The sequence below is a fragment of the Macrobrachium nipponense genome, chromosome 18 (genome assembly GCF_015104395.2).
Source record: "Macrobrachium nipponense isolate FS-2020 chromosome 18, ASM1510439v2, whole genome shotgun sequence".
Classification (NCBI taxonomy): Eukaryota; Metazoa; Arthropoda; class Malacostraca; order Decapoda; family Palaemonidae; genus Macrobrachium; species Macrobrachium nipponense.
This window is the reverse complement of record NC_087211.1, coordinates 24,845,720-24,873,642: the sequence shown is the minus strand read 5'-3', so window position 1 is coordinate 24,873,642 and position 27,923 is coordinate 24,845,720. Positions and strand designations below refer to the sequence as shown.

The following is a 27,923-nucleotide window of genomic DNA, read 5'->3' as shown; positions in this document are numbered from 1 at the left end:
GCTGGATTTGTGGTCCCTCACAATATCCAAAGTAGCGGCCGGCTCTGGGAGTTCTGCTCTCGAAGACGACGCTTCTTTCAGGAGACTGTGCCAGTCTGGAGGAAGAGCTATCTCTTACCTCGCCCATCAGACTGCTAACCTGTGGGCCAACTTGGTTCTTCGACGTAGGGACGCAGTCCGTACCCGAGTGAACAAGGGGGTGGGGGCCAGGCGTGAGGCGGCACTCGGGCTTCGCAATGGACCTATTAGGAGTTCCCCCGCCGCTCTTCTTTCCCGGAGAGATGGTGGACGCTGCGGTGGAAAGGCGGCGCACTGATGACAGTGACCGCTTAGTTCACCAGGCAGTCTCGAAGGTTACTGGGCAATCTCGAGCAACTGCGGCTAAGCCCAAGAGTTTAGCTGGCGCTTCCACGGCGGCGAAGACGGTTGCACCGTCTAAGCCCCGTGTGAAGACTCCTGTTGTTTCGACTTCTGCGAAAGGAGGCTGTAACCAGCCCTCCTCCCAGCCCTCCTTTCCCCGAGGAGGTGGTGGGAAGAAGTCGAAACGAGGTGGGAAACGCTAGGGACGGCGTTCCCCCTCACCTGCTGCCGGAAGTGGGGGGGTGCCTAGCGAGCCATTGGGCAACTTGGCAGCGCTACGGTGCCGAGAACTGGATAGTAGACGTCCTTCGGGAGGGATATCTGCTACCCTTCGAGTCTCGGCCCCCCCTCATCTCCAAACCGGTCCATCTACAAACCTATGTCCGGGGATCATCAAAGGACAATGCTCTTCGACAGGAGATCAAGACCATGCTGGCGAAACGAGCTGTAGAGATCGTGGAGGACCAATCACCGGGCTTTTACAGCCGCCTCTTCCTAGTGGAGAAGGCATCGGGGGGCTGGCGTCCGGTGATAGACCTCTCTCCCCTGAACCGCTTCGTTCGCACGACGCGGTTCACGATGGAGTCGGCACGCTCGGTGCTCGACTCGATCAGGGGGAATGATTTCATGCTTTCAGTGGACTTGAAGGACGCGTATTTTCAAATACCCATCCATCAGTCCTCCAGAAAGTACCTCCGCTTCATCTTCGACGGGACGGTGTACCAATTCAGGGCACTTTGTTTCGGTCTGTCAACCGCCCCACAGGTGTTCACGCGAGTGTTCACTCTGGTGTCAGCTTGGGCCCATTCGCACAGGATACGTCTTCTGAGGTATCTCGACGATTGGCTGGTCCTGGCGAGCTCCCGCTCGCAGTTGCTGCAGGACAGAGATCGACTCCTCAAGTTTTGTCGCGATCTGGGGATCGTGATAAACTACGAGAAGTCCGATCTCGAACCCAAGCAGAAGATGAAAGTACCTGGGTATGCTGTAGACACGGTAGCAGGGCAGGTCTTTCCCGCAGACTTGCGTATCAGCAAATTCATGGGAGGCAGCCGGCCGGTTCCTGTCTCGGCAGGTAACAGGCAGCAGCAATGGCAAGTCGTGATCGGCCATCTGTCGTCACTCGAGAAGTTAGTCCCTCACGGGCGTCTTCACCTGCGGTCTCTCCAGTGGAGGCTAAGGGAGAGTTGGTCTCAGGCGAAGGATCCTCCTTACTTTCCGTGGTCTCACGGAAACAAGGTGAGCAGGACCTAGCCTTGTGGCTCGACGACAAGAACCTCTTAAGAGGAGTGCCCATACGCACTCCCCCCCCGGAGATGCTGCTGTTCTCAGACGCATCGACCGAGGGATGGGGCGCACACCTGGAGGAGTTGCTGACTGCAGGTGTGTGGGACCATCACGAAAAGCACCTTCACATCAATGTCCTGGAACTCAAGGCGGCGTTCTACGCTCTCCAAGAATTTCAGGACCGCTTGGTGGGACACTCAGTGGTGTTGATGTGCGACAACACCACAGTAGTGGCATATGTCAACAAGCAGGGGGGCCTAGTGTCTCTTCCGCTTCACCAGTTGACGGTGCAAGGTGCACGAGTGGGCCACGGCTCACTCGAATAGCTGTCAGCACGCTACATTCCAGGCAAGAGGAATGTAGTAGCGGACAAGCTCAGCGCCGTCGGGATCAGGTGATAGGAACCGAATGGTCTCTACACCAAGATGTGGCGGAAAGGCTCTTCAACCTGTGGGGGCGACCGGTCGTAGACCTGTTCGCCACCCGGCTCAACAGAAAACTTCAGGTTTTCTTTTTAGCCGTGCTGGACCCATGGGCAGCTGCAGAGGACGCTCTCCAACACCCCTGGGACAACATCTTCGTGTACGCCTTTCCTCCCTTCTGTCTGATTCGGAAAGTGATCAGTCGAGTGCTGGTCACTCCCAATCTCAGAATGATCCTGGTGGCTCCCAAACGATCTCAAGCCGTTTTGGTATCCGGACCTGCTGGCTCTTCTTGCGGACGCACGAGAGAGCTACCCAATTGGCACAACCTTCTAGAACCCAGCCACACGTAGAACGGTACCACCAAGCAGTCCAGTCCCTTCAACTTCACGGCTGGCTGTTATCCACCATCTCTTGCGAACGAGAGGCTTTTTCGTAGCGCAGCAACAGAGATGGCTGGACACGTCCGACAGTCCTCTGTAGCTGTGTACCAGGGGAAGTGGGCCATCTTCTGTGGTTTTGGTCGTAGACGGGTCTGTCTCCTCTCAGAGCCACTCTTCAGCAGGTAGCGGATTTCCTCGTGTTTCTTCGCCGAGAGAAGCTCCTCTCAGTACCCACAGTTAAAGGATATAGAGCCGCCCTGGCTCTCGTCCTAAAACTGAGGGGACTGGACATCTCGAACTCTTCGAGATCTCCTTGCTAATGAGGAGCTTCGAAAGGTCCTTGCCCACCCAGGGGAACTCAGGCCCCTGCTTGGGATGTTACTCTGTCCTTAGGATTTGACTCGAAGACCCCTCTTCGAGCCACTCCGAGAGTCGTCAGACAGGGATCTGACCCTCAAAGACCCTCTTCTTGCTGGCCCTGGCATCGGCGAAGAGAGTTAGGGGAACTACATGGTCTTTCTTATGATGTTTAAACACACCAGAGGCTGGGGATCTGTGACGCTCGATTCGTCCCGAACTTCGTAGCCAAGACTCAGAATCCGTCGATCCACCTGACAACAGTTCGAGTCTTTCACGATCCCCCCCTTTTTTTTTTTCTGGACTTCACCGATAACGATGCGGATGAGATGCTGCTTTGTCCTGTGAGGGCGCTACGGCGCTATCTGAAGAGAACTCGACACCTCAGGCCTGAGTGTCGACGCCTCTTCGTAGCACTGGGGTACCAAGAAAGAAGTTTCCAAGAACACGCTTTCTTTCTGGCTACGTGAGGTGATCAGGAGAGCGTATGAGGCTGATGGTAGCGACGACATCCGTACGCTCCGACCGAGAGCCCACGAAGTCAGAGGTATCGGACCCTCCTTAGCGTTCCGTAAGAACTTCTCCGTGGCGCAGGTCCTGAAGGCAGGTGTCTGGGCCAACCAGACACCTTCACGTCCTTCTATTACCTTCGGGATATTGCCCACAATCCTTGGATACTTTTCCTTGGGACCTGTGGTGGCTGCTCAACCCGTTGTAAGCTACCAGCACCCGAGCAGCAGAACAGCATCGATTCCTGGTATGACTGGAGAATGAATGTGCGAATGAGAGTGTGACTGGCTTCTCTTCACCATCTTCTCTACTCTACCTGTGGGCAGAGGGATACGGTCGTCATCACGCTGGAAGGGAGTCAGATGCAGGTAAGCTACTCGACCGAAGCTCCATCCTCCCTCCCTTTCACTAGGGATAGGAGGCGTATATCCACCACTTTCTCCTACAAGGGGGAGGAAGTGGATGCCATACACTGAGACAAACCATGACTTTATATTTGCTCCTTACAGGAACAAGTTCTTACAATGCTGGTACGAAGAGATATGCTTGCCTCTCTCTTAGTACTCGGCCCAGAGGTCTGACCATTGATCCTGCGGTGCACACCCCGATCAATCGGACAGAGGCTTGGATCCCTCCCTCGCTCTTACGACCAGGGAGGCACTCCAAGGATGGACGAACACCAGTCTGTTCATCAAAAGACTCAGATTCCTCCCACCAAGAAGTGAGTCTTCCTATTGTTAAAGGACCGAGGTTTTGTATTACGTATCGGAACAAATGACAATTTGTCGAAAATTGCATTTTTCCTAACTATACAAACCTGAGGTCCTTTACATATAGTCCCTCCTCATGCCACCCTCACTCTGCGTATTTTGCATGGGCCAAACAGCAAAGTGATTTGTTTACCTCCCAGCCGCGCGAGGATCGGACAAGCAGTTAACTACCGTTCTCCCCTTGTTCGAAGCTTACGACCGTTCCAGCTGCCGCTAGCTACTTCCTATTGTTAAAGGACCTCAGATTTGTATAGTTAGGAAAAATGCAATTTTCGACAAATTGTCATATTTTAGTAATATTCAATCATTTACCTTAATTTTGCAACTAATTGGAAGTCTCTAGCACAATATTTTGATTTATGGTGAATTTATGAAAAAACTTTTTCCCTACGTCCATGCGGTAACTTTTCCGAAAAAAATCATACATGCGATTGTGGTAATGTTTGCACCATTTTAAAATTAGCCGTTATATAAAGTTTTATATATGGAAATGTGTGCAATTTCATGCACAATACAACTAAAAACAACCCATGGTTGTAGCTTTTATTAGTTTTGAGATATTTTCATATAAATAACAATAATTGCCAAAATTTCAACCTTCGGTCAACTTTGACTACCGAAATGGTAGAAAAACGTGATTATAAGCTAAAACGCTATATTCTAGTAATATTCAAGCATTTACCTTGATTTTGCAACAAATTGGAAGTCTCTAGCACAATATTTCGATTTATGGTGAATTTATGAAAAAAAATAATATTTTCTTTATGTCTGCGCGGTAACTCTTCCGAAAAAATCATATGTGCGATTGTGGTAATGTTTGCACCATTTTAAATTAGCCGTTACATAAAGTTTTATATATGAAAATGTGTGCAATTCCATGTAGAATACAACAGAAAATAATTGAAGGTTGTAGCTTTTATCATTTTTGAAATATTTGCATATAAATCACGATAAATAGAAAAAAAAAACCACGTTCAGTCAACTTTGACTCTACCGAAATGGTCGAAAAGTGCAATTATAAGCTAAAACTCTTACAGTCTAGTAATATTCAGTCATTTATCTTCCTCTTGAAACAAATTCGAAGTCTCTAGCAAAATATTTAGATTTATGGTGAATTTAAAAAAAAATCTTTCCTTCCCTCCGCGCGCGGATTCTCCGCCACAAATCTCCGAAATGCGTACGTCCCATTCTCGGAATATTTGCTCCGTTTCATATTAGGCATTTCGTAGAGTTTTATATATGAAAATGTGCGCAATTTTATGTAGAATAAAACGAAAAATATTTGAAGGTTGTAGCTTTTCTTATTTCTGAAATAATTGTAATAAAATATATATAAATAAAAAAATTCGACATTCGGTCAACTTTAATTCGTCAGATATGGTCGAAAACTGCAATTGTAAGCTAATACTCTTACAGTATAGTAATATTCAATCATTTGTCTTCATTTAGAAAGAAATTTGAAGTCTCTAGGACAATATTTAGATTTATGGTGAATTTTTGAAAAAAATATTTGCTTACATCCGCGCGTTACAAATTCATGCATTATTTTGTGATAGTATTTTCTCTGTGTTGCTTTTATCGTTTTAAAATGTGTTATATACCAAAATGATCGCAATTTAGTGTACATTACAACGAAAAAAAAGTAACTTGTTACCTTTAACCGTTTGCGCACAGCGTGATTTGAATACAATTATATATGAAATTTGTTTTTGCGCTATCTATATCGCATTATTTATATATGATAATGATAATTTTTTCATTTCTGATGGTTGCATACTAAACTTCAGCCATGACAAAAAGGGAGCCAAAAATGAACTCTTCATCTTGAAAACTAAGCACGCTGTGATTTTTTGAAAAAATATTTTTTCCGCTTCCGCGCTCACTCTGAAACACCTCCGGCACACGGGGGAGAATTTTTTTTACCGCTTCGGCGTAAGAGGATTAATTAAATAGTTACTGATTACCTGTGTGAGCATTAATAACTTGTATCTTTTCAGGTGTTTTTGGTCCCTGTAAGTTTGCAGTATAGTAACCTGCAAATAAAAGAAGAACGTAGTATATCACGGTGTACATCATTAGTGCACAAACACACTCCATAATGGCATCAGGGAAACAAGGCCTGTATGTTGTTGTATGGGAGTGGGAAAACAAACAGGTAAGTAAATTCTTTATTTATATAATGATATCAACCTGTGTACTTATGTTTATATAAAAAGCCTACATCTATTACAAAAGCCTGTCTGTGCAGAAAAACAGTTCTGAATCTTATTTAAAAATAAGGAAAGCAGTCATGAGATGTAGCACAAGCCCTCCTGTTAGGGTATTCCCCTTCTGTTTTGTTCCACATGCTGCAGCTTATCACATTCTTGCTTTGTGGTCGATCACATGAGAGTACCTTTCTGAAACGGCTATTTTTTCAAAGTTGGTAGTTTTTCATTATCTTCATACTATTTTGCATCTAGTCAGCCATACGGTAGCATTTGCTGACCTTTCTCTTTGGCTGTTGAAATAAAAATTTTTATTGCATAATTCTCAATACGTATTGGCAATTGGCATCAGTTAGTCAAAAACCTTATGCAATTATACTTAATTTAATTTAGGCATTGATAAAGATTTTTGGTCAAAGAGTAAACGGTTGATGATAAATTTTTGTGCAGAATAGTGTAACAATTGATCTGTCTTCTGCATTGATGGTTATAGGCTTCTTATATACTATTTGTTGTAACAAAATGAAACTTTCATTGTTCCGACACGGCATACAAACCTTCGGTCCTTTTACAATAGGAAGATACTAGCGGCAGCTGGATAGGTCGTAAGCTTTCGAACAAGGGGTTCGGTAGTTAACTGCTTGTCCGACAGGCGCGCGCGCGCGACTGGGAGGTAAACAAATCACTTTTGCTTTCGGCCTCACAGTGGATGGACGTGTGTGTTTCGCTCTCTGCCCGCTGCTCGTCGTTTGCTTTCTTGTTTGTTTGTAATTGTGTATGAAGATTGTAAGTACAGTATTCTCCTCTTTCATATTAATTACGCTGAATTCATTCAATGATGGAATCTCCGCGCCTCGCTACCCCAAAGGCCAAGAGACTTTGCCCGGTACCGAAGGGCGCAAATGTGGGAAATTCAGATCTTTCCCCGAGATAGACCCTCATGTTTTGTGTGCTCGGTGCCGGGGGCGCGAATGCACCCGGGCCGAGCCCTGTGATGTTTGTATGGACTGGTCGGAGGCGCAGTGGACATTGTATGAGGGCAGGAAGAAGCGAAGGCCTGCAAAGGAGTCGTCGGAAAGCTCTCCGCGACTCCTTTGGTGACGGACACTTCGTCTTCTTTCCTGCCGCCCGCTCAACTTCCACGTCTCGCGCCTTCCCCTTCGGGTGTGTCTAGGTCCTTCTCCTCTCCCGATGTGTCGAGTGTGGAGGAGGGCGCTGGATACCCCGACGTAGAGTTGTACTCGGGGTCCTCTATCCGCTCGTCTTCGCGCGAGCGGGTAGAGGATCCTCCTAATCACCCGACTTTTGCCTCCTCAGGTGCGGTTGCCGTGAGGGATGACCTCGGACAGGTGTGGGCGTCGTTGGGACTGCAGGGCGTGCCGAGTGTCCAGGGGCTGCTCTATCATCTCGCTGGCTCCGTGGCGGTTACGCCACGCTACGGTCACAACCACCACCACGACCCTGACAACACCTGGCTACGCGTCACCTCCTCACCTGGTGTACACCCAGCACGCGGTCTCTGTAACACCAACAACATCGGTGCAGGGGCCAGTCGCCGTAACTCGGGGGAGTGTGATTGCCGCCACCTGGGTTTGCCGTGCTGCCGCGACCGGACTTCATGTGTCCGAAGAGCTCGCCCCTGACCTCCCACCGGTACCGATGACGTCTGTGCCGCTGGCTCGACCAGCTGTATCTGCCGTACCTGCCGTGACCACCGCTGCTGTTCCTGTTCTGATCCTGCGTGTCTGCTGCCGTTCCTGTGATGCCCGCACCTGCTGATGTTGTTCCCGTTCCTGGCGCCGCTGCTCCCGATGCTGGTCTGTTCGGACAGGTACGTCCGGGCCCTGTCGCTTCGGCAACAGCAGCCCCGGCTCCGTCCTGGATGACAGACCTGACATCGGTCCTGAGGCAGGTTGACGAAGAAGAAGAAGAAGAGAGGAAGGTGTCGTCGTCGCTTCATCGTCTTCTCGTCGTCGTCGTCTGCCGCCTCTTCCCCTTCTTCCTCTAAGGCTTCCCCCGCCTAAGAAGAAGAAGGTCGCCTCCCCCCCCCTAAGAAGTCTTTCTCGGGAGCTTCTAAGGGCCCGTCTCGCTCTGGTGAGACGGGGGGTTCTTCCGCTGGTCGCCCTGCTCCTTCGGGAGCAGGACCCGTCTCTTCTCCGCAAGGAAGAAGACTACGGGGACCAGAGGGGGGTGCCGGCTAACACCGGCACTTCCTCACCTGCTGTCAGTGGTTCGGCCACAGCAGCAGGATCCGTCTCGGCCGCTCGTTCGCGAGAGGTACCGAGTGTACGGTCGCTACCAGCGACCGTGCAGCCAGGAACCAGACCTCTGAGTCCGCTCAGCGTACCGGTTCACGGCACGGAGCGGAAGACTGGTGACAGTCGCTCACGCGACTCTCACCAGACCAGCTCTCGCTCTCGCGGCGAGCAGCTGGCTACCCGGGCGGAAACGTGACGGTCCATGGACCGGCCACGGGCTGAGGTCTGGGAAGAGGTGCCCCCCGTTCGCCGGCACAGCCACGGCTGGTACCAGCGAACTGACGCACCGTGAGGACACGCACCGGTCTCACCGTGACAGTGGAGCTCGCCGGTCGCCTGAACCGTCGCTCTCACAGAGAGCGATCGGGTACGGCAACCAGCACCAGCTCCTCTGACACACGAGACCGGGGCCACTGTTCTCGGTCCAGCCGTTTCTCCACAGCGAGACGGCTCGACTAGGTCTGCAGCTCGATCGCCACGCGGGTTGACGATCGCCTGCAGTCCTCCAAGCCCGCTGGTTCTGCCAGCGAGCGAGGAGAGAGCGTCAGGTCTGCCTCTCCCATACCTTCAACCTCCTCGGGCTACACCGGGAGGGGCGAGGTATTGAGGAGTGATCGTGAAGGGTGCGCCCTTCAGGATCCCGCCACGTCGTCGTACGTACCAGGCTCGGTTCTCGGACCAGCCAGGTCTTACGCACAGTGGTTGGGAGGAGACCGAGAGGGGGCTGTCGCTGCTCCTCTCCTTGAGGGAGGAGGGTCTCGGGAGGAGGTGCCTCCTGTTTGAGGGACTGGACGGTCCGACTCCACAGGATGCAGTCACTCCTGAGATCCAGAGGAACTTTGCCGAGGGTTATTGCGCTGAATTTTCGTCAGCACAAACGACCCTCGGGGGAAGGGATCGCTCCGCTCCCACCATCCGAGCCCACGTCCCGGCTCTGTCGTTCTGGGGCGGGGCCCGAAGAGGGAACCCAGACCGACGGTGGGTTTGCCGCGGTCAGAGCTGGCTGACTCAGTGCTGGACCAAGTTGAATCGCTTGTCTCTGGACAGGACGGTTCGCTGAAGTCTGGCAGGTCTAGCAAGCTACTTCCACCTCCTCTGCTACGACAGCGGCGGTTTTACGTGCCATCTGAGGATCCAATGCCGCCCAAACAGGTGAACCCGGAGTTAGCGAGGCTGACTCCGGGTGTGTCTCTGCAACAGCTCCTGTCCGAGAACCTGTGGTTCTCGCAGCAAGAGGCACGAGGCCTGGAATCTACCGCCATGGCAGCTTTCCAGGCCGTCTCCTGGCTAGATCTGTGGTCCCTCACAGTATCTAAGGTCGCAGCCAACTCCGGGGGAATTTCTCCCGAAGATGACTCGGCCTTCAGGAGAATTTGCCAGTCTGGGGGAAGAGCCATCTCTTTCCTTGCCCACCAGACGGTGAACCTGTGGGCCAACCTGGTTCTCCGACGAAGGGACGCTGTCCTTACTCTGTCCAGGGCGGCCGGGCGTGAAGCGGCATTGGGACTTCGAAACGGACCTCTACGGAGTTCCACGTCTCTCTTCCCAGGAGAGATGGTGGACGCTGCGGTGGACAGACGGCGCACTGATGACAGTGACCGTCTAGTTCACCAGGCAGTCTCGAAGGCTTCTGGGCAGCCTCGGGGGGACTGCGGCCAAGTCTAAGAGCTCGGCTAGCGCTTCCTCGGCTGCTAAGACGGTTGCTGCGTACGAAGACCCCGAGGAATGACCCTCTTTTCCTATGTCCTTCTTCGACTTCTGGCAAGGGGGGGCCGTAACCAGCCCTCCTCCCAGCCCTCCTCATCCCGTGGAGGCTCCTGGGAAGAAGTCGAAGAAAGGGGGGAAACGCTAGGGACGGCGTTCCCCCTCACCTGCTGCCGGAAGTGGGGGGGTGCCTGGCCAGCCATTGGGCAACTTGGCAGCGCTACGGCGCCGAGACCTGGATTGTAGATGTCCTTCGGAGGGATATCTATTACCCTTCGAATCTCGGCCACCCCTCACCTCCAACCCGGTCCAACAGCAGTCGTACGTCCCCGGGTCACCGAAGGACGTAGCACTCAGACAGGAGATCAAGACCATGCTGAGCAAGAGAGCTGTAGAGATCGTTACGATCAGTCACCGGGCTTTTACAGTCGACTCTTCCTGGTGGAAAAGTCTACGGGAGGCTGGCGCCCGGTGATAGATCTCTCTCCCCTGAACGGTTGTTCGCAAGACCCGAGTTCACGATGGAGACGGCACGACTCAGTGCTCGATCCATTCAGGGAGAAACGATTTCATGCTTTCAGTGGACTTGAAGGATGCGTATTTCCAAATACCCATTCATCAGTCCTCCAGAAAGTAACCTCCGCTTCATCCTCGACGGGACGGTGTGTGTACCAGTTTCAGGGCCACTGCTGCTTCAGGGTCTCTCAACCGCCCCACAGGTGTTCACGCGAGTGTTCACTCTGGTGTCCGCTTGGGCCCATTCGCACGGGATACGTCTGATGAGGTATCTCGACGATTGGTTAGTCCTGGCGAGCTCCCGCTCGCAGTTGCTACAGGACAGGGATCGGCTGCTCGAGTTCTGTCGCGATCTGGGATCGTTGTGAACTTCGAGAAGTCCGATCTCGAACCCAAGCAGAGGATGAACAAGTACCTGGGGTATGCTGATCGACACGGTAGCAGGGCGAGTCTTCCCCGCAGACTCGCGGATCAGAGATTCAGGGAGGCAGCCAACCAGTTCCTGTCTCGGCAGGAACAGGTAGCTCAGCGATGGCAAGTCGTGATCGGACACCTGTCGTCACTCGAGAAGTTAGTCCCTCACGGGCGTCTTCACCTGCGGTCTCTTCAGTGGAGACTAAAGGGAGAGTTGGGTCACAGGACCGGACGGATCCCCCCAACGCTTTCCAGGTGTCACTGACACAGGAGGTGAGGCAGGACCTAGCTGGTGGCTCGACGACAGGAACCTCTTAAGAGTGCCTCTGCGCACTCCCCCCCCGGACATGCAGCTGTTCTCAGACGCATCGACCGAGGGATGGGGCGCACACCTGGAGGAGTTGCTGACTTCAGGAGTGTGGGACGAGAACGACAAGCAACCTTCACATCAATGTACTGGAACTCAAGGCAGCGTTCCTCGCTCTCCAAGAGTTTCAGGACCGCTTGATGGGACACTCAGTGGTGTGTTGATGTGCGCACAACACCACGGTGGTGGGCTTACGGTCAAACAAACAGGGGGGCCTAGTGTCCCTCCCGTTGTACCAGTTGGAACCCCCCCACGGCAGGTGCACGAGTGGGCTCAGGCACATCCAATAGAGCTGTCGGCACGCTACATTCCAGGGAAGGAGGAATGTAGTAGCAGACACGCTCAGCCGTCGGGATCAGGTGATAGGGACCGAATGGTCTCTACACCAGGACGTGGCGGAAAGGCTCTTCGACCTGTGGGGGCGACCAGATCGTGATCTGTTCGCCACCCGGCACAACAGGAAGCTCCAGTGGTGTTCTTCTCGGCCGTGGCCGGACCCATGGGCAGCTGCAGAGGACGCTCCTTCAACACCCGTGGGACAAACCTCTTCGTCTATGCCTTTCCCCCGTTCAGCCTGATTCGCAAGGTGATCAGTCGAGCACTGGTCACCCGAATCTCAGGATGATCCTGGTGGCTCCCAAATGGCCACAGGCCATTTGGTATCCGGACCTGCTGGCTCTTCTCGCAGGAGAAACCGAGAGAGATTCCCCCTTGGCACAACCTTCTCGCCCAGCCACACGTCGAGCGGTACCACCGAGCAGTCCAGTCCCTACGTCTTCACGGCTGGCTGTTATCCACCATCTCTTGCGAACGAGAGGCTTTTCTCGTAGCGCAGCAACAGAGATGGCTGGAAACGTTCCGTCAGTCCTCTGCAGCTGTGTACCAGGGGAAGTGGGCCGTCTTCTGTGGTTGGTGTCGTAGACGGGGTCTATCTCCTCTCAGAGCCACTCTTCAGCAGGTAGCGGATTTCCTCGTTTTTCTTCGCCGAGAGAAGCTCCTATCAGTCCCCACAGTGAAAGGATACAGAGCGCCTTGGCGCTCGTCCTGAAACTGAGGGGGTTGGACATCTCGAACTCGTTCGAGATCTCCTTGCTGATGAGGAGCTTCGAGAGGTCTTGCCCACCCAGGGAACTCAGGCCCCCTGCGTGGGACGTGCTCTCGTCCTTAGGAGTCTGACTCGAAACACCCGTTCTAGCCACTCCGAGAGTCCGTCATACAGGGATCTGACCCTCAAGACCCTCTTCTTGCTGGCCCTGGCATCGGCGAAGAGAGTAGGGGAACTTCATGGTCTTTCCTATGATGTACGGCACTCCAGGGGATGGGGATCCTGACGCTCGATTTCGTCCCGAACTTCGTTGCGAAGACTCAGAAACCGTCAGTCCCTGATGACAGGTTCGAGTCATTCACGATTCCCTCCCTATTGGACTTCACCGATAATGATGCGGATGAGATGGCTTTTCCGGTGAGGCGCTCCCTACGGCGCTATCTGAAGAGAACTCGTCACCTCAGGCCTGAGTCGACGCCTCTTCGTTAGCACCGGGGTCACCAAGAAAGAAGTATCCAAGAACACTCTTTCATTCTGGCTGCGTGAGGTCATCAGGAGGGCGTATGAGGCTGATGGTAGTGACGACATCCGTACGTCCCGTCCGAGAGCTCACGAAGTCAGAAGTATTGGCCCCTCGTTGGCGTTTCGCAAGAACTTCTCCGTGGCGCAGGTCCTGAAGGCAGGGGTCTGGTCTAACCAGACGACCTTTACGTCCTTCTACCTTCGGGATATTGCCCACAGGTCCTTGGATACCTTTTCCTTGGGACCCGTGGTGGCTGCTCAACAAGGTTGTGTAGCTAACCCAGACCCTCGCAGGCTGAACAGCATCGAGTTCCTGGTGTGACTGTGTGGATGGATGTGTGAGTGAGTGAGTGACTGGCTCTCTCTTCCCATCTTTTCCTTCCCCTCTACCTGTGGGCAGAGGGCCATGGTCGTCACTACGCTGGGATGAGGACGAGATGCCAGGGAGCTATATGACAGAGCCCCAATCCTATCCCGTTTCACTAGGGATAGGAGCAGAATATCCACCACTTCCTTCTGCAAGGGGGGAAGTGGATGCATACAAGAGGTCAAACCCATGACTTTATATTTGCTCCTGTACAGGAACAAGTTCTTGCATTGCTGGTACTAAGAGATGCGCATGCCCCTCTCTTAGGTACTCGGTCCAGAGGTCTGACCATTGATCCTGCGGTGCACACCCCGATCAATCGGACAGAGGCTTGGATCCCTCCCTCGCTCTTACGACCAGGGAAGCTTCCAAGGTAGGGCGAACACCCAGTCTGTTCACAAAAGACTCAGATTCCACCCACCAAGAAGTGAGTCTTCCTATTGTAAAAGGACCGAAGGTTTGTATGCCGTGTCGGAACAAATGACAATTTGTCTAAAATTGCATTTTTCCTAACTATACAAACCTGAGGTCCTTTTACACATAGCCCCACCTCATGCCACCCCTCACTCTGCAGTTTTTGCTTGGGCCAAAGCAAAAGTGATTTGTTACCTCCCAGTCGCTGCTGCGCGCGCCTGTCGGACAAGCAGTTAACTACCGAACCCCGCCCTTGTGCGAAAGCTTACGACCTATCCAGCTGCCGCTAGTATCTTCCTATTGTAAAAGGACCTCAAGGTTTGTATAGTTAGGAAAAATGCAATTTTAGACAAATTGTCATTTTTTATAATTTATTTCTTGTTTTAACGAGATTCAACAAAATGTTGCCTTCTTTAATTGGAATAATTGGGGAAAATCATATGGATGTAGATGTCTGCTTCTGCTAGGGATTTACCTCCTTTAGATAAAGTGGCTTGTGGTGGAAGGTTTCTGTGTTTTGATATGCATTGATATGGGTGATTTGAGCCATCAATAGATGGTCTCTTGTTTGTCTATTTTTCATAAGTTATATTTTAACAGAGCTCATTTGCATTCACATATAGTACAACCAGATTTGCTGAACAACAACACCAATACATATGCAGTAAAAGTGCCTCATTGTCAAACTGCTCAGTTCCAGAGGTCCTTTGTTCCTCACACTATTGGACTGTGGAACAGTCTCCCTGAGGATGTCAGGCAGTTGGAATTTCAAGAGTTCAAGTGAAGATCCCATGCATTATTACCCTAAAACAATTAGGAGATTTCTACAATTTACATAGATTTTTATGTATTAGATTACCATTTTTCTAACAACTGATCTCTTCTTTCTCTATTTTCCATTACTGTCTGTTACCTCTTTCTGATGAACACCATATTCTTCGGAAGTTTGAAATCAAGCAAATGGCTCCCGTGGGATTTATCCATATGAATAGAGTTCATTTTCTGAATAATGATAATTATGATAATAAGTCTTGTTAAAAAGGATTACTGCATCACCTCCGTTTATTTTGTATGGAGTCTTCTGTATTTTCCTTATCAAGGATTTCTCAGTGTTGCTAAAACTGGCAAGCAATGTGTCAAAGCGGATCATCAAATCTGGTATAGTCATATTGAATTATCTTTATTGCTGCTACAAGTTGTTCACTCTCTCTCGCTCTTGATATGACGTTTCGCCCAGGGCATTATCACAGTGATGGTTGCTGGAGGACTGAATCTAGTTGGCGAGTCCTTCTCTTTATATCAGGGTCGTGCGGGCACTCACGGATGCTCTTGCAGGACCCAGGGGATATTTGACTTTTCATTGGCTGGCGGCCAGGCGTTGGAAACGCTCAAGGCGCATTGACCTTCTCAGATGTGTTGCGTCACCTGGAGCTGGGTTTTCATTGGCTGCGACTGTAGTGACGTCACTCTTTATTACACAGGTGTGCAGCAGGAAAGGTTCCTGTGTCGTATTTAGGAGGGGTTTTTGTTCAAGAATGTATAACGCTTAAAGGACGCATAGTCGTCGCTGATCGGGGCTCTTCCGATTATCTCCTTGTTTTTTTTTACCATATCCTCGCACGACGTGCTGTTGGTGGGTGATGAGAGCATGGTGTTTGATGGCTCTGTTCTGGGTGTGGCAGGAGGTGCTCTTGGACAGTCGTAATGTCGTCAATCTGATATAGACTCCAGGACATCCTTGAATAGGGCATGTGTACCGGTAAATGATGTTATTCTGCTTCAGGGGGTCTCCTGTAGGTGGGGTGGGGTTATTCCTCATAACCAGGTCTCTTGTCCTTCGGTTCTTGTGATAGATTATAAGAGAGAGCCTCTTCCCTTCCTCCAAGGGGGTGATGTTCTCTTCCACAATCTTCTTGATACATCTCTCCTCTTCTTTGTATCGGTGGTGCATGAAGCCCCAGAAAGAAGAGGAAGAAGAAGGAGTTGGACTAAGGAGACTACCCGCCTCACTTACCTCCCCACTTACCTCCTCCTCAATGGCCACGGGCTCCGTATGGATATTGATGGCTGCCACGTCTGCCATCAAGTCCTCCTGGTCCTCCGGAAGGGGTGCCGTCTCCTCCCGGATGGCGTCGATGATGGGTGCTGCCAGATGAGCTGGGACCGATGTCGAGGGTGACCCCTTAAACAGAAGGGAGCCCAGGCTGGCATCAAGGATGTAGGGATGCCCTGATGGCGCGTTCCTCCCATAGCCGGAGACCCAGCGCCTCAGGTCCGTCCTAGCGGTCTTGCTGACTTCCTCGGCCGTCTGTCGGAGAGGAAAAGGAAATTAACCTTTCAGACATAGGAAACCATTTTTGTAAACAATTTTCTATACGGTTTATCACAATTTTCATAATGAAAATGTAGCCAAGATACTTACCCGCTCATCTATGAGAAGGATCACCATCTCATAGCAGACGGTGCATGCCTCCCTCTTCGCCGTCGAATGGCACTGAGCAGTTGGCATGAGAACGGCACACTTCATGCCCGTAAGTCTCGCCGAGGGAGGCGGAGCACCCCGTCGACTGACAGCGTACCTTCTGTAATTTGAATTATTAATGAGTATCAGCCTCAAAGAAGGCCGGAGCTAACTCTGGCGAGGGCATGCAACTTAAACTAGATAATGGTTCAAGTCTTACTCACTAACAAATTCAATTCACTGAATAAATAAAATAATATCTTTAGATATAACTGCCTGCTCCCAATCCCGTTCCTGGGGTTCAATGTAAGTCTGGTACTTGGGATCTGATATCCGCCGGACCTGGGAAGAGTAAGGACCTCGACTCTATATGGTTGGCTGGACCAGAAGGCTACGTATTAACGTAGACGCCTACATGATCTCCCCAGATTGAGAACTGAGCTATGGCAAGTTTAATGCAACACTCCGGTGTGGCGGATGTGAGGGTGAGTCACTGTCCGTCGGTACCCATAAGGGTCCGGAGATGTCCATTGCACAGTCCCCCAAGCTTAGCCCACTCGAAGTCTCGTTTCTCCTTGTCCTAAACACTGCCTGCGGAACGGACCAAGGTGGCGGATCAGGGAAAGGTAATTCCATATCTGAAGTTGCCTACCTCTATCGAGGGGGAGAGGGGAGTAAGACTCCTATCCCAATTCCGCGGCTAGGGGCAGACCGGAGAAAGAGACCACAGAGCGGCGGAGCTATATATGTACAACCCGAAGCCATGTCCGTCAGCCGGCGTGGTGCCGGGGGACTATACGCTCGGAGACATAAAATTTCATCTAGTACCCATGTCCCCACCCCCACACTTGCCCCCTCCCTTCCCACTTAAATGAAACTCAAGCGGCCGTTCCTCACTAAGAGTACTAGTGCCGCGAGTTGTAAAGGTTCGGCTGAGCCGAGCCTGGAAGTGGGGGGGGGGGGGGGGTGTGGGGGGGTGTTGTTATAGGGGTGGTCGGTCGTGATCGCCTGGCCACCTACCCGATCAGAGATGGCCACCTATTAGCGGTTGTGTGGACTACTACTGCAGGGGTGGTTGTGCGACTGGGCCTGTGGCCCGTCGTGGTTGGTACAGCAACCGGTTGAGGTGGCTTTCGATCTGGAGGCATCGCCTACTACTAAAGGTTATACCAAAGGAGGCTAGGCCAAGAGGAACACTAATCAGACCTTTTACGATACAGTGATACAGTATTGTGTAATGACAATAAAATCAATATGTATAATTGATAATGAGGCACTATGGAAGAGTTGCAAGGGGGTTTTATGGTTAGGGAGAATACCCGATATGGATCTAGCTTGACCGTCCGAGATCGCTACCGACTCGGACCGTTAGGCCAAATTTTCATAGGACATCACTATGCGGACAGTAGCCCTCAACCAAACCTACTAAACTCAAATTTTTTCAATTCAGATCGGTCGGGAGGATAGGTCCAATAATATGAATAGAGAGAGAGGGGCTCTCTATCATTGATATCCTCCCCTGAAGCGCTTTAGCGCCATCAGGGGAAGAGGCATAAAGAGTAACGGTTAGGGACAGTTAGCCTACCTTATAAGTCTACTTAGGCTTGACTGGGTGGGGCCAACTCTTCCACCTCTTCAGTGAAATTAATTCTACTGTCATATTTACATCTATTTGGTTCGTAAGAAATTTATTCATGCAAAATCACGTTGGGAAGAGAGAGAAAAATTCTAACTCTCTCGTCCCTACCAAACGATAGACTGCTAATAGCCTATCAAATACATGTGATATACTAATATTATGTCGAGATAGGCACGAACGCGCTCTTGAGCTGGGGAGGGGGGGGGCAATATATTTTCAACAACCATTGTCTAACCCCAGACTTACCCCAGGGTATGTCATGAGCGCGTTCGGCACCTCTACGAACCAATAACTCTAATAATAACAGTTGAACACACAAAATAGGTTCATTTAATGCACAAAATCTTTTGATTTATATTAATCTAGACGAAATACATGTGTACCAAAATTCCACGCGTTCTGATGCTGATGCTCATGAAATGGCGGGCACGCCGACGGCCCTGCAATACCTTTCTACAGGGCCGAAGGCTAATTTGGAAAGCCCTGCAACTGTATAAGTTAAGAAAACACAAATTGGGGTACTCAACTTCGATGAAGGAGGAAGATCAGAAGATGCCATCTTGAATTAATCACCGATTAATCACCAAACACGAGAGCAAGAAAAACAGCGTGGAATTAGTTCTTCGTCTAAAACAGGATTACAGATGGCGCTCGGGTCGGGTAGAAGTAGCGGGAGCGAGGGGGAAGGAGTGGCCTTTGCGACGGCTCTCTCCATGAGAGGGATTTTGGAAAGGAATCCTCTAATTGGCAGAGGACCTGTGAATAATGGCTTCCACTCGCCTTGTACTTTATACCCGACACCCATAGGGTGCCTGCTCTAGGGTAGTAACCTCAGCATACCATGCTAGCTTTTTTCTCTGGTATATTTAGAATCTATTTATACTAGAAAAGCGAGCTACAGGAACTTTTCACCAGCGAACACAGGTCGAACCCAGAAAAGGGATTTTGACAAGGGAAAAATCTATTTCTGGGTGAAGACCTGTGTCGCCCAGTGAAATGCACCTATAGCACTCATTTCTAGGTATAAATAAATGCTAAATATACCAGAGAAAAAAGCCATATGGAATGCCAGAGTTACTGCCTCTGGATCGATCACCCTCATAGGGTGTTGGTATAGCATCAGGGGCGAGTGGAAGCCACTATCACAGATACTTTGCCAATTAGGTCTCTCCTCTCTCAAAATCCCCCGTTAGAGAGGTGCCGTTACAACGGCCACCTTCCCCTCGTCACTACTACCTCTGCCAAGAAACCTCATTCCTGAATACGCACCCAAGCTTGGGCCAGCCACAGGGTAGGGAAAGGAAAGAGAGGGATGAGTTCACAGGGCGACACAGGTCTTCACCCAGAAATAGATTTTTCCTTTGTCAAAATCCCTTTTCTGGGATTGACCTGTGTCGCCCAGTGAAATAGTAACAGAGAATTGGCCATACAAGCTTGGTAAATTGAGAAAAACAAAAAATTTTATATGAAAGAAAAAAAAAATTTTTTCTTACAATCATTGTTTTAATGATCCAAGTTAAGGATACAAAATACAAGGTGTTAAAAAAAAAAAGTATAAAAATATATGACCAAGTTCATACCATCACCAGGAAAAACAGCACAGGTAATGAATATAATAACACATGAAATAATGAACTATGTACAAGTACATGAGTGGGATGACAAGCAATCCAGTCCGTAACAAAAAGGCAAAAAGGGAGGGAATACAAGCAAGGCTGGTAGGTGAGAGGGAGTACCAAAAGGTAATTAATAGCAAAATCAATGATAATTAATAATATACAAATTACAAAATACATAATTAGGCTGTATCAGGGGAGACATTGTTCCATGCAGCCACTGCAGAATATTTAAGGGCCTCTAGAGACTTTAGATAGTGGCGTTTAAATACTGTCGGAGATTTCCAACCTGTATACTTTTTGAGATCATCGAAGTTCATATGATGAAAATAATTAACTGAGGTAGCCACTGCTCGGATATCATGGACCTGAGGAACTGAATCCCGATTAGCTTGTTTAAAAAAATAAAAAATTTGTTGTCTGATGGCCTTCAAGGAAATGGTTCCATCATTCTCTCTAATAAAAAGAGGACCTGAAGACTTATTAGAAGTTCTGTCAAGATAAGATTTTAATGTAATAACTGGACAAAATGATGGGTCCTGTGGAAGAGGGACAATCTTCCACAGAGACCATCTGTTCTGAGGGTCTTCATTCTTTGCCAAGAATTTCAGATCCGGAGAAAGCAGAACTTCTCTTGACGGGAGGAAATCAACATGATTTGGTTCTCTTGAGAGAGCCGGCAGTTCAGATATTCTGGCACCTGAGGCAAGGCTCAGTAAAAATAATGTTTTTATACATTCAACTTCCCTGCCAGATATATACTTAGCTATAGACTCCGTCGTCTCCGACAGAATTTCAAATTTCGCGGCACACGCTACCGGTAGGTCAGGTGATCTACCGCCCTGCCCTGGGTGGCAGGACTAGGAACCATTCCCGTTTTCTAATCAGAATTCTTCTGTCGCCCGGGCCATCAACATTGTTGTTGGTTCCTCTCGATTGGTTTTTCTTTTTTCACCGGCAATTGATCTTCTTGACCGACTTTTGGTGACGTATCTGGATCGTTGGATTGGCATACGCTTTTGTGGACTGTTTTGTGGACTTGATTTTGGATTTTTCTTTAAAAATGTCTGACTCTGGAATGGTTGTGAGACGTTGTGTGAATGTAGGCTGTAAGGTGAGGTTGCCGAAAGCTTCGGTAGACCCTCACACGGTATGCAAGGGTTGCAGGGAGTATGAATGTTCTTTTACTAATACTTGTAAGGAATGTGAGAATTTGAGTGAGAACGAATGGAAGAATCTAACTAATTATTTTAAAAAGTTAGAGAGAGAAAGAGTGAGGAAGGCTTCTTATAGAAGTTTAAGTAGTTCGAGATCTGAACTAATTCCTAGCTTGGGATCTTCCCCAAGGGTAAGTATTGCTACTTCTCCTTCCATTGCAGCCCCTTCTCCTATTGCAGAACCTGTAGATTCAGCGAAAGAACTTGCGGATCTAAAAGCAGCCTTCAAGTTGATGGAAAACAAAATGGCTGCCTATACAAGGTATGGCTAGTGAGTATTCAGTTGGACAGTTGATATGAGTGTCCCCAGTGTAGTGGAGGGGGCATCTGGTCGGCTCAGCAACGCTCCTAGGTCTAGACCTCTTCCAAGCTCACATGCCCAGAGGAGAAGGAATGTCGAAAACCGAAAGGAGGTTGTGGAGAATCCCCACCGATCAGGTGTCCCTTCGGCGGTTTCTGTGACACCCCAGACTGCCAAGGATCGCTATTGTAAAAGCGTCCTGCGTGAGTGTTTTTCGTCGTCGGGATCTTCATCTCCGAGACGTGATTGGAGGGATTCAGATCGATCTCGGCCACTCAAGAGGAGTTGGAAGGCTCCGACTATTGATTCGAGCCAGAAAAACTTCCCTGAGGAGTCTCCCTCGGAGTGAAGAAGCAGAAGAGCCATTCTTTCAACCAGAGTGAGAAGGAGGCAGGAGGTGGAGGCTATGGACTCCTCCCCTCCTCCTTCCCCTCCTCCCGAAGAGGATAAAGAGGAGGTTACGAAGAGATTCATGATGGCGATGCAAGAGCAGATTTCGTCTTTTGTAGGAGTTCTGTCAAAGGAGCCTCCTAGAAGGAAAGACTCTTCCCTTCCGATCAAAAGATCCTCCAGACGTATGGAGGTATCTGCCGCCAGGATCGATACTCCTACTCGAGGTGAGGTTTCCTGTACGAACCTGGATGAACCTATCAGACATCTGCACGGCCAGGAGTGAGGGAGTCTACCCAGGAGGCAGGAGCCAACGAGCCAGGAGTGAAGGAGTTCAACCAGGAGGCAGGAGCCAAGAGCCAGGAGTGTGGAGTTATCCATAGGAGGCCAGGAGCCAGGAAGGCAAGGAAGCCAGGAGGCAAGAGTCAGGAGTCAAGAGGCAGGAGCCAGGAGGGACAAGAGGCAGGAGGTCAGGCGTCAGGAGGCAGGAGGCCAGGAGTCCGGAAAAGGTCAGGAGGCAGGAGTCCGGAGTCAGGAGGGCAGGATTCCGGAGTCAGGAGCAGGAGCAGGAGGCAGGTCAGGAGGCAGGAGTCAGGAGCCAGGAGGCAGGATCAGAGGCAAAGTCAAGAGCCAAGGAGGCAGGAGTCGGAGACTCGTTCCTGGAATTTAGACTCTCTCCAAATAGGAGCTCCTCTCCTTCAGAGCGTAGGAGGTCTTGGAAGGACTCTCCCTCCAAACGTGAACTTTCTCCTTCGTCTGATCGAGGTTTAGACGAGTTGTCTGATGACGAACCTCCTGCTAATGAGGGACTCTCGAGTTATAAGGTCTTAGCCTCATTATTGCTTCAAGAGTTTGGAGATTCTCTTAGTCCGGCGGCTCCTCCTTCTCCTCGTTCTCTCTTTTCGAGCTCGGCTACGGCAAAATCTTCGGCCTCTTTGAAAATGAAGCCTGCAATATTGATGAAGAAGGCACTCCATTCTTTAGATTCTTGGATGGACAAGAAGAAAGAGTTAGGAAAGACGGTATTCTGCATGCCTCCTTCCAAACTACATAGAAAGAGAGGTATTTGGTATGGGACAGGAGAGACTATGGGTCTTTCTCTGCCTGCCTCTGCAGATGCGGACTTTTCCAATTTAGTGGAGGCCTCTAGACGTCACTCCTTAGGATCGGTCAGAGCGACGTGGAGCACTTCGGAGTTGAACCACTTTCTAAAGGGATTTTTTGTCACTTTAGAGGTGTTCAACTTTCTGGATTGGTCACTCGGAGTTCTGGCCAACAAATCTAAAGATCCGGAGTTTCTTAAAAACCCAGAGATTCTCCATAGCGTCCTGTCTTGCATGGACAAGGCAGTACAGGACGGTTCGGGAGAAGTGGCTTCCCTTTTTGGTGCTGGTCTCCTGAAAAAGAGATCAGTATATGGATCCCTATTATCAAAAGGGGTTTCTCCGAGCCAGAGGACTGCTTTATTGTTCGCCCCTCTATCGGATCATCTGTTTCCTTCTCAGTTAGTGAAGGATATATCTCGCTCGCTAACTGAGAAGGCGACACAAGATCTACTAACACAAACAGTCCAAGAAGGAACGCCCTGTAGTGTCGGTGATTAAGAAGGACTCTCGTCCTCCTCAGCAGCCCTTTCGTGGAGGTACAGCGGCTCGTCCCCCTGCCAGAAAGAAGAGCTCTGACAAGAGAGGAAGGTCTTCCTTTAGGCCTTTCAAGAAAACCAAATGACTTGTTGCTCCTTCAAGCACCAGTGGGCGCCAGACTCCTGAACTTTGCAGGAGTATGGGCAAAAAGGGGAGCCGACCCTTGGTCAGTGTCGCTCCTAAAGAAGGGATATGTAATCCCCTTCGAGAACAGCCCTCCCCTAACATCTACGCCTCGGGAACTGTCAGCGAGGTACAGAGACCCTGTAATGAGAAAGACTCTCCTTCAAATGGTGGAACAAATGTGGGAAAAGGAGGCCATCGAACTTGTGCAGGATCCACACTCCCCGGGATTTTACAATTGCCTTTTTCTAGTACCAAAGGCATCGGGGGGGTGGAGACCAGTTCTGGACGTAAGCGCTCTGAATCGCTTTGTTCAGAAAAAGAAGTTTCGCATGGAAACGTCCGCTTCAGTAATGTCGGCTCTTCGTCCAGGAGATTGGATGGTCTCTCTGGACTTGCAAGAAGCATATTTCCACGTTCCCATTCACCATTTGTCAAAGAAATATCTTCGTTTTGTAATAGGAGACAAGATTTTTTTCAATTCAGGGCTCTGTGCTTCGGTCTGTCTACAGCTCCGCAAGTATTCACCAACCTGATGGCGAATGTGGCAAGATGGCTTCACCTAGAGGGAATAAACATCTCCCTCTACTTGGACGACTGGCTGATCAGGGCCAAGTCGGAGATTCAGTGCTTGGAGGACTTATCAGTAACAAGGAACATGATAGAATCGCTGGGATTACTCGTGAACCTCGAGAAGTCGCAGCTGATCCCCAGCCAGAGCTTGGTCTATCTGGGGATTCAGATGGATTCTCGGGGTTTTCGAGTATTTCCTTCACGAGAAAGAATCACTCGAGGTTTGTCGAAAATCTCGAGCTTCTTAGAGAGAAAGAACAGTTCAGCGAGGGATTATCTGAGCCTTTTAGGGACCCTGTCCTCACTAGAAAAGTTCTTCTCTCTGGGGAGGCTTCACCTTCGCCCTCTTCAGTTTTTCCGGGACAACTCTCGGACATCTTCCCGCTTCCACAAGAGGTAAAAGATCATTTGAAGTGGTGGATCCTTCCTCTTCAAAAGAACGAAGGCGTATCGCTTGCCCTGCAGAACCCAGACCAAGTGTTATATGCCGACGCTTCGGAGTCGGGATGGGGAGCGACGTTAGGAGCAAGGGAGGTGTCAGGCACCTGGACAAAGGAACAGGTGTCCTGGCACATCAATTGCAAGGAACTAGTGGCCATACACCTAGCCTTAAAGTTCTTCGAAGAGATAGTCAGAGGCGGGGTGATACAGATAAACTCGGACAACACCACGGCTCTGGCTTACATACGCAAGCAAGGAGGCACGCACTCTTTCTCCCTCTTTCAGTTAACAAGACACCTGTTAACCTGGACAGAAGAAAGAGGCATAACTCTCCTCACAAGATTTGTTCAAGGCATCAAGAATGTGAGAGCGGACAGACTGAGCAGGAGGAATCAGGTCCTTCCCACAGAATGGACTCTACACGAAGAAGTGTGTCGAAGTCTTTGGTCCCTGTGGGGGAGACCTCACATAGACCTGTTTGCGACGTTCCTCTCCAAAAGAATAGAGATCTTTTGCTCTCTAGTGGAAGATCCGAGAGCCTTCGCAATAGACGCGTTTCTCCTGGATTGGTCGGGTGTGGACGCATACGCCTTTCCCCCGTTCAAGATCCTGGGGAAGTGCTCAGGAAGTTTGTAGCTTCGAAGAACACGAAGTTGACGCTAATAGCCCCATTTTGGCCAGCCCAGGAATGGTTCACAGAGGTACTGGAGTGGATAGTGGACTTCCCCAGATCTCTTCCAAACAGACCAGATCTACTCAGACAACCCCACTTCGAGAGGTTTCATCACAACCTCCCAGGTCTCGCTCTGACTGCCTTTCGACTATCGAAAGACTTGTCAGAGCGAGGGGCTTTTCTCGCAAGGCTGCGGGCTCTATCGCTAGAGCCCGCAGAGCTTCGACGAGAAGAGTATACCAATCAAAGTGGGAAGTCTTTAGGAGGTGGTGTAAGAGTCAGAAGCTGTCCTCCTCCCCAGTACCTCTATAGTGAATATTGCCGATTTCCTCCTCTTTCTGAGAGAGGAATCACACCTTTCTGTCTCAACAATAAAGGGATACAGAAGCATGCTGTCTTCAGTATTTAGGAATCGAGGGTTAGATATTGCAAGCAACAAAGATCTACACGATCTAATTAGATCCTTTGAAACTTCAAAGGCAGCTACTCCTAGAACACCTAGTTGGAATCTAGACGTGGTACTGAAATTCCTTTCATCGGATAAATTCGAGCCTTTACATCTGGCTTCCTTCCGCGACGTCACTAGGAAATGCTTATTCCTGGTGTCTCTCGCTACAGCCAAGAGGACGAGCGAATTGCACGCTCTAGATTCCACAGTGGGGTTCAAAGGAGATGCTGCCATCTGTTCTTTCCAGACAATGTTTCTGGCAAAGAACGAAAACCCGTCAAAACCGTGGCCCAGAAGTTTTGAGGTAAAAGGCCTATCTAACCTCGTAGGCAGAGAGATAGAGAGGTCTCTCTGTCCAGTGAGAGCTCTTAAATATTATTTAGAGAGGAAGAGACAGATGGGAGCTTGTCAACAAGGTCTTTGGTGTGCGGTGAAGAACCCCAAAAGACTCATGTCCAAGAACGCCTTGGCTTTCTTTGTGAGAAGCGTAATTACGGACGCTCACAAGAACTGCTCGGAGGAATCCTTCGGTCTTCTAAAGGTCAAGACCCATGAGGTGAGAGCAGTAGCAACGTCCTTGGCGTTCCAAAAGAATATGTCTCTAAAAAATATCATTGAGACTACATATTGGAGGTGCAATTCAGTGTTTGCATCTCATTATCTGAAGGATGTGAAAGTGACCTATGAGAAGTGCTTCTCTCAATTCCATTTGTATCAGCAGATACAGTGCTGGGTCTTGGAGCAAAGACTGATCCTTAAATATTGTGTTTTATCGTACATAAACCCTCTTGTCAGATATGTGCTTGGTTTTCTATTAGCAAGCTCACTGATGTTGCTCGGGAGCATAGTGTCATTGCTGGTAGGGGATCAAGGGTATGTATGGCTAGTAGGGGAGTACAAAATTTTTTTTGTATATTTTGTAAATGAAAGTGTAATTATGTTTCGAGTTTTTGGTTGTTTGTAAGGAGTTCGGGGATAACTCCTTGCAATCTTAGAACTAACATGGATGTTAGGATCAGGTGATCGGGATCGGTGTTGTGCTCCTTGAACAAGGTGTATTGTCATGTTAGTGGAATAGCACCCAATGACAAAGGCCTTTAGGCTCTGCCGAGTAAGTGGATAAGACCCCATTGGCAGACCCACAAGAACTCTTAGCCATAGATCAATATCTCGCTGAGGCTCTTGAGGCTAAGCAGACTCCAAGGCAGTAGCCGCGAAGTCTTCAGCCTAATAAGGTAGGAACCAAGGTTTATTAATACCTACAACATATGTTGTTTACCTGTCTATTTCAGTAGTTAGCTGTCTCTTACCCACCACCAATGGGTGCTAATCAGCTAAGTATATATCTGGCAGGGAAGTTGAATGTATAAAAATGATATTGTCATGTTACAATAAAGTTTTATACATACTTACCTGACAGATATATACGATTAATGGCCCACCCAGCCTCCCCGCAGGAGACAGGTGGAAGAGAAGAATTCTGATTAGAAAACGGGAATGGTTCCTAGTCCTGCCACCCAGGGCAGGGCGGTAGATCACCTGACCTACCGGTAGCGTGTGCCGCGAAATTTGAAATTCTGTCGGAGACGACGGAGTCTATAGCTAAGTATATATCTGTCAGGTAAGTATGTATAAAACTTTATTGTAACATGACAATATCATTTTCCTGACAAGGGTTATATACGAGCATGATTCATTATCAGTATCTGAAGCTAACTTGAGTAAGTCAATTAAAAACCAGGAGACCGTATGAGGCAGGTTTACTGGTCTCAGACGAGCACACTGTTAAATCAATATTAAAGCCAGACTGAAATATCTTCCTTAAGGCGGATTTAGTTGTAGTAATGGTACCGGCAGCTAGGCCTTTTTCGAACAGAGTTCTAAAAAATGAAACTGCCAGATTCAGAGTCATTGTCTGAACATCTGATTCTTTTAGAAAGATGGCTAACTTCCTGACTGCCGAATCATACTGCCGGAGTGTCAATTTTCTTTTGTCCGATTCCACGAACAATATGTTTAGTGGATCAATATTAGCATCTTTGTGTGCCGCAAACTTCATGAAGTCCATAAAATTAGGGCATTCAGAATTCTTGAGGAAGCTGACACAGTCTGAGTTTGTACCACCTGAGTCAACTTTAGGTTGGGAATCTGTCTGGGATGGAGTTTCAACTCTAGAAGAAGAGGAAACCAATTGCTCTTCGGCCAGTTGGGTGCTACCAGTGCTATCCGCCCTTTGAAAGATCTGAGTTTGTGTAGAACTTTCATCAAGAGGTTTATGGGCGAAAATAGGTAAATCTTCTGTCAATTGTTCCAGTCTGTGGACATCGCATCTGTGGGGTGAGCCAGAGGATCCAAATTGGGAGCCACATAACATGGAAGTTTGTGGTTGGACTCCGTGGCGAACGAGTCTACTTGAAGGCCTGGTATTTGTAGGCAAATCCAATTGAATGACTGTGTCCAAGGACCACTCCGATTCCAGCGGAGTTGTCCTGGAC

General features: G+C 49.4%; 1 protein-coding gene across 1 annotated transcript in view; it reads left to right on the top strand.

Annotated features, from left to right (window-relative positions):
• LOC135196929 (protein deltex-like) overlaps positions 1 to 27,923 on the top strand; it is a 333,013-nt gene that overhangs the window by 74,846 nt on the left and 230,244 nt on the right. Inside the window, exon 2 of the mRNA XM_064223767.1 lies at positions 6,087 to 6,244. Coding sequence (XP_064079837.1) covers positions 6,188 to 6,244 — 57 coding nt within the window. The 5' untranslated portion in view covers positions 6,087 to 6,187. The remainder of the gene's footprint in view (positions 1 to 6,086; positions 6,245 to 27,923) is intronic.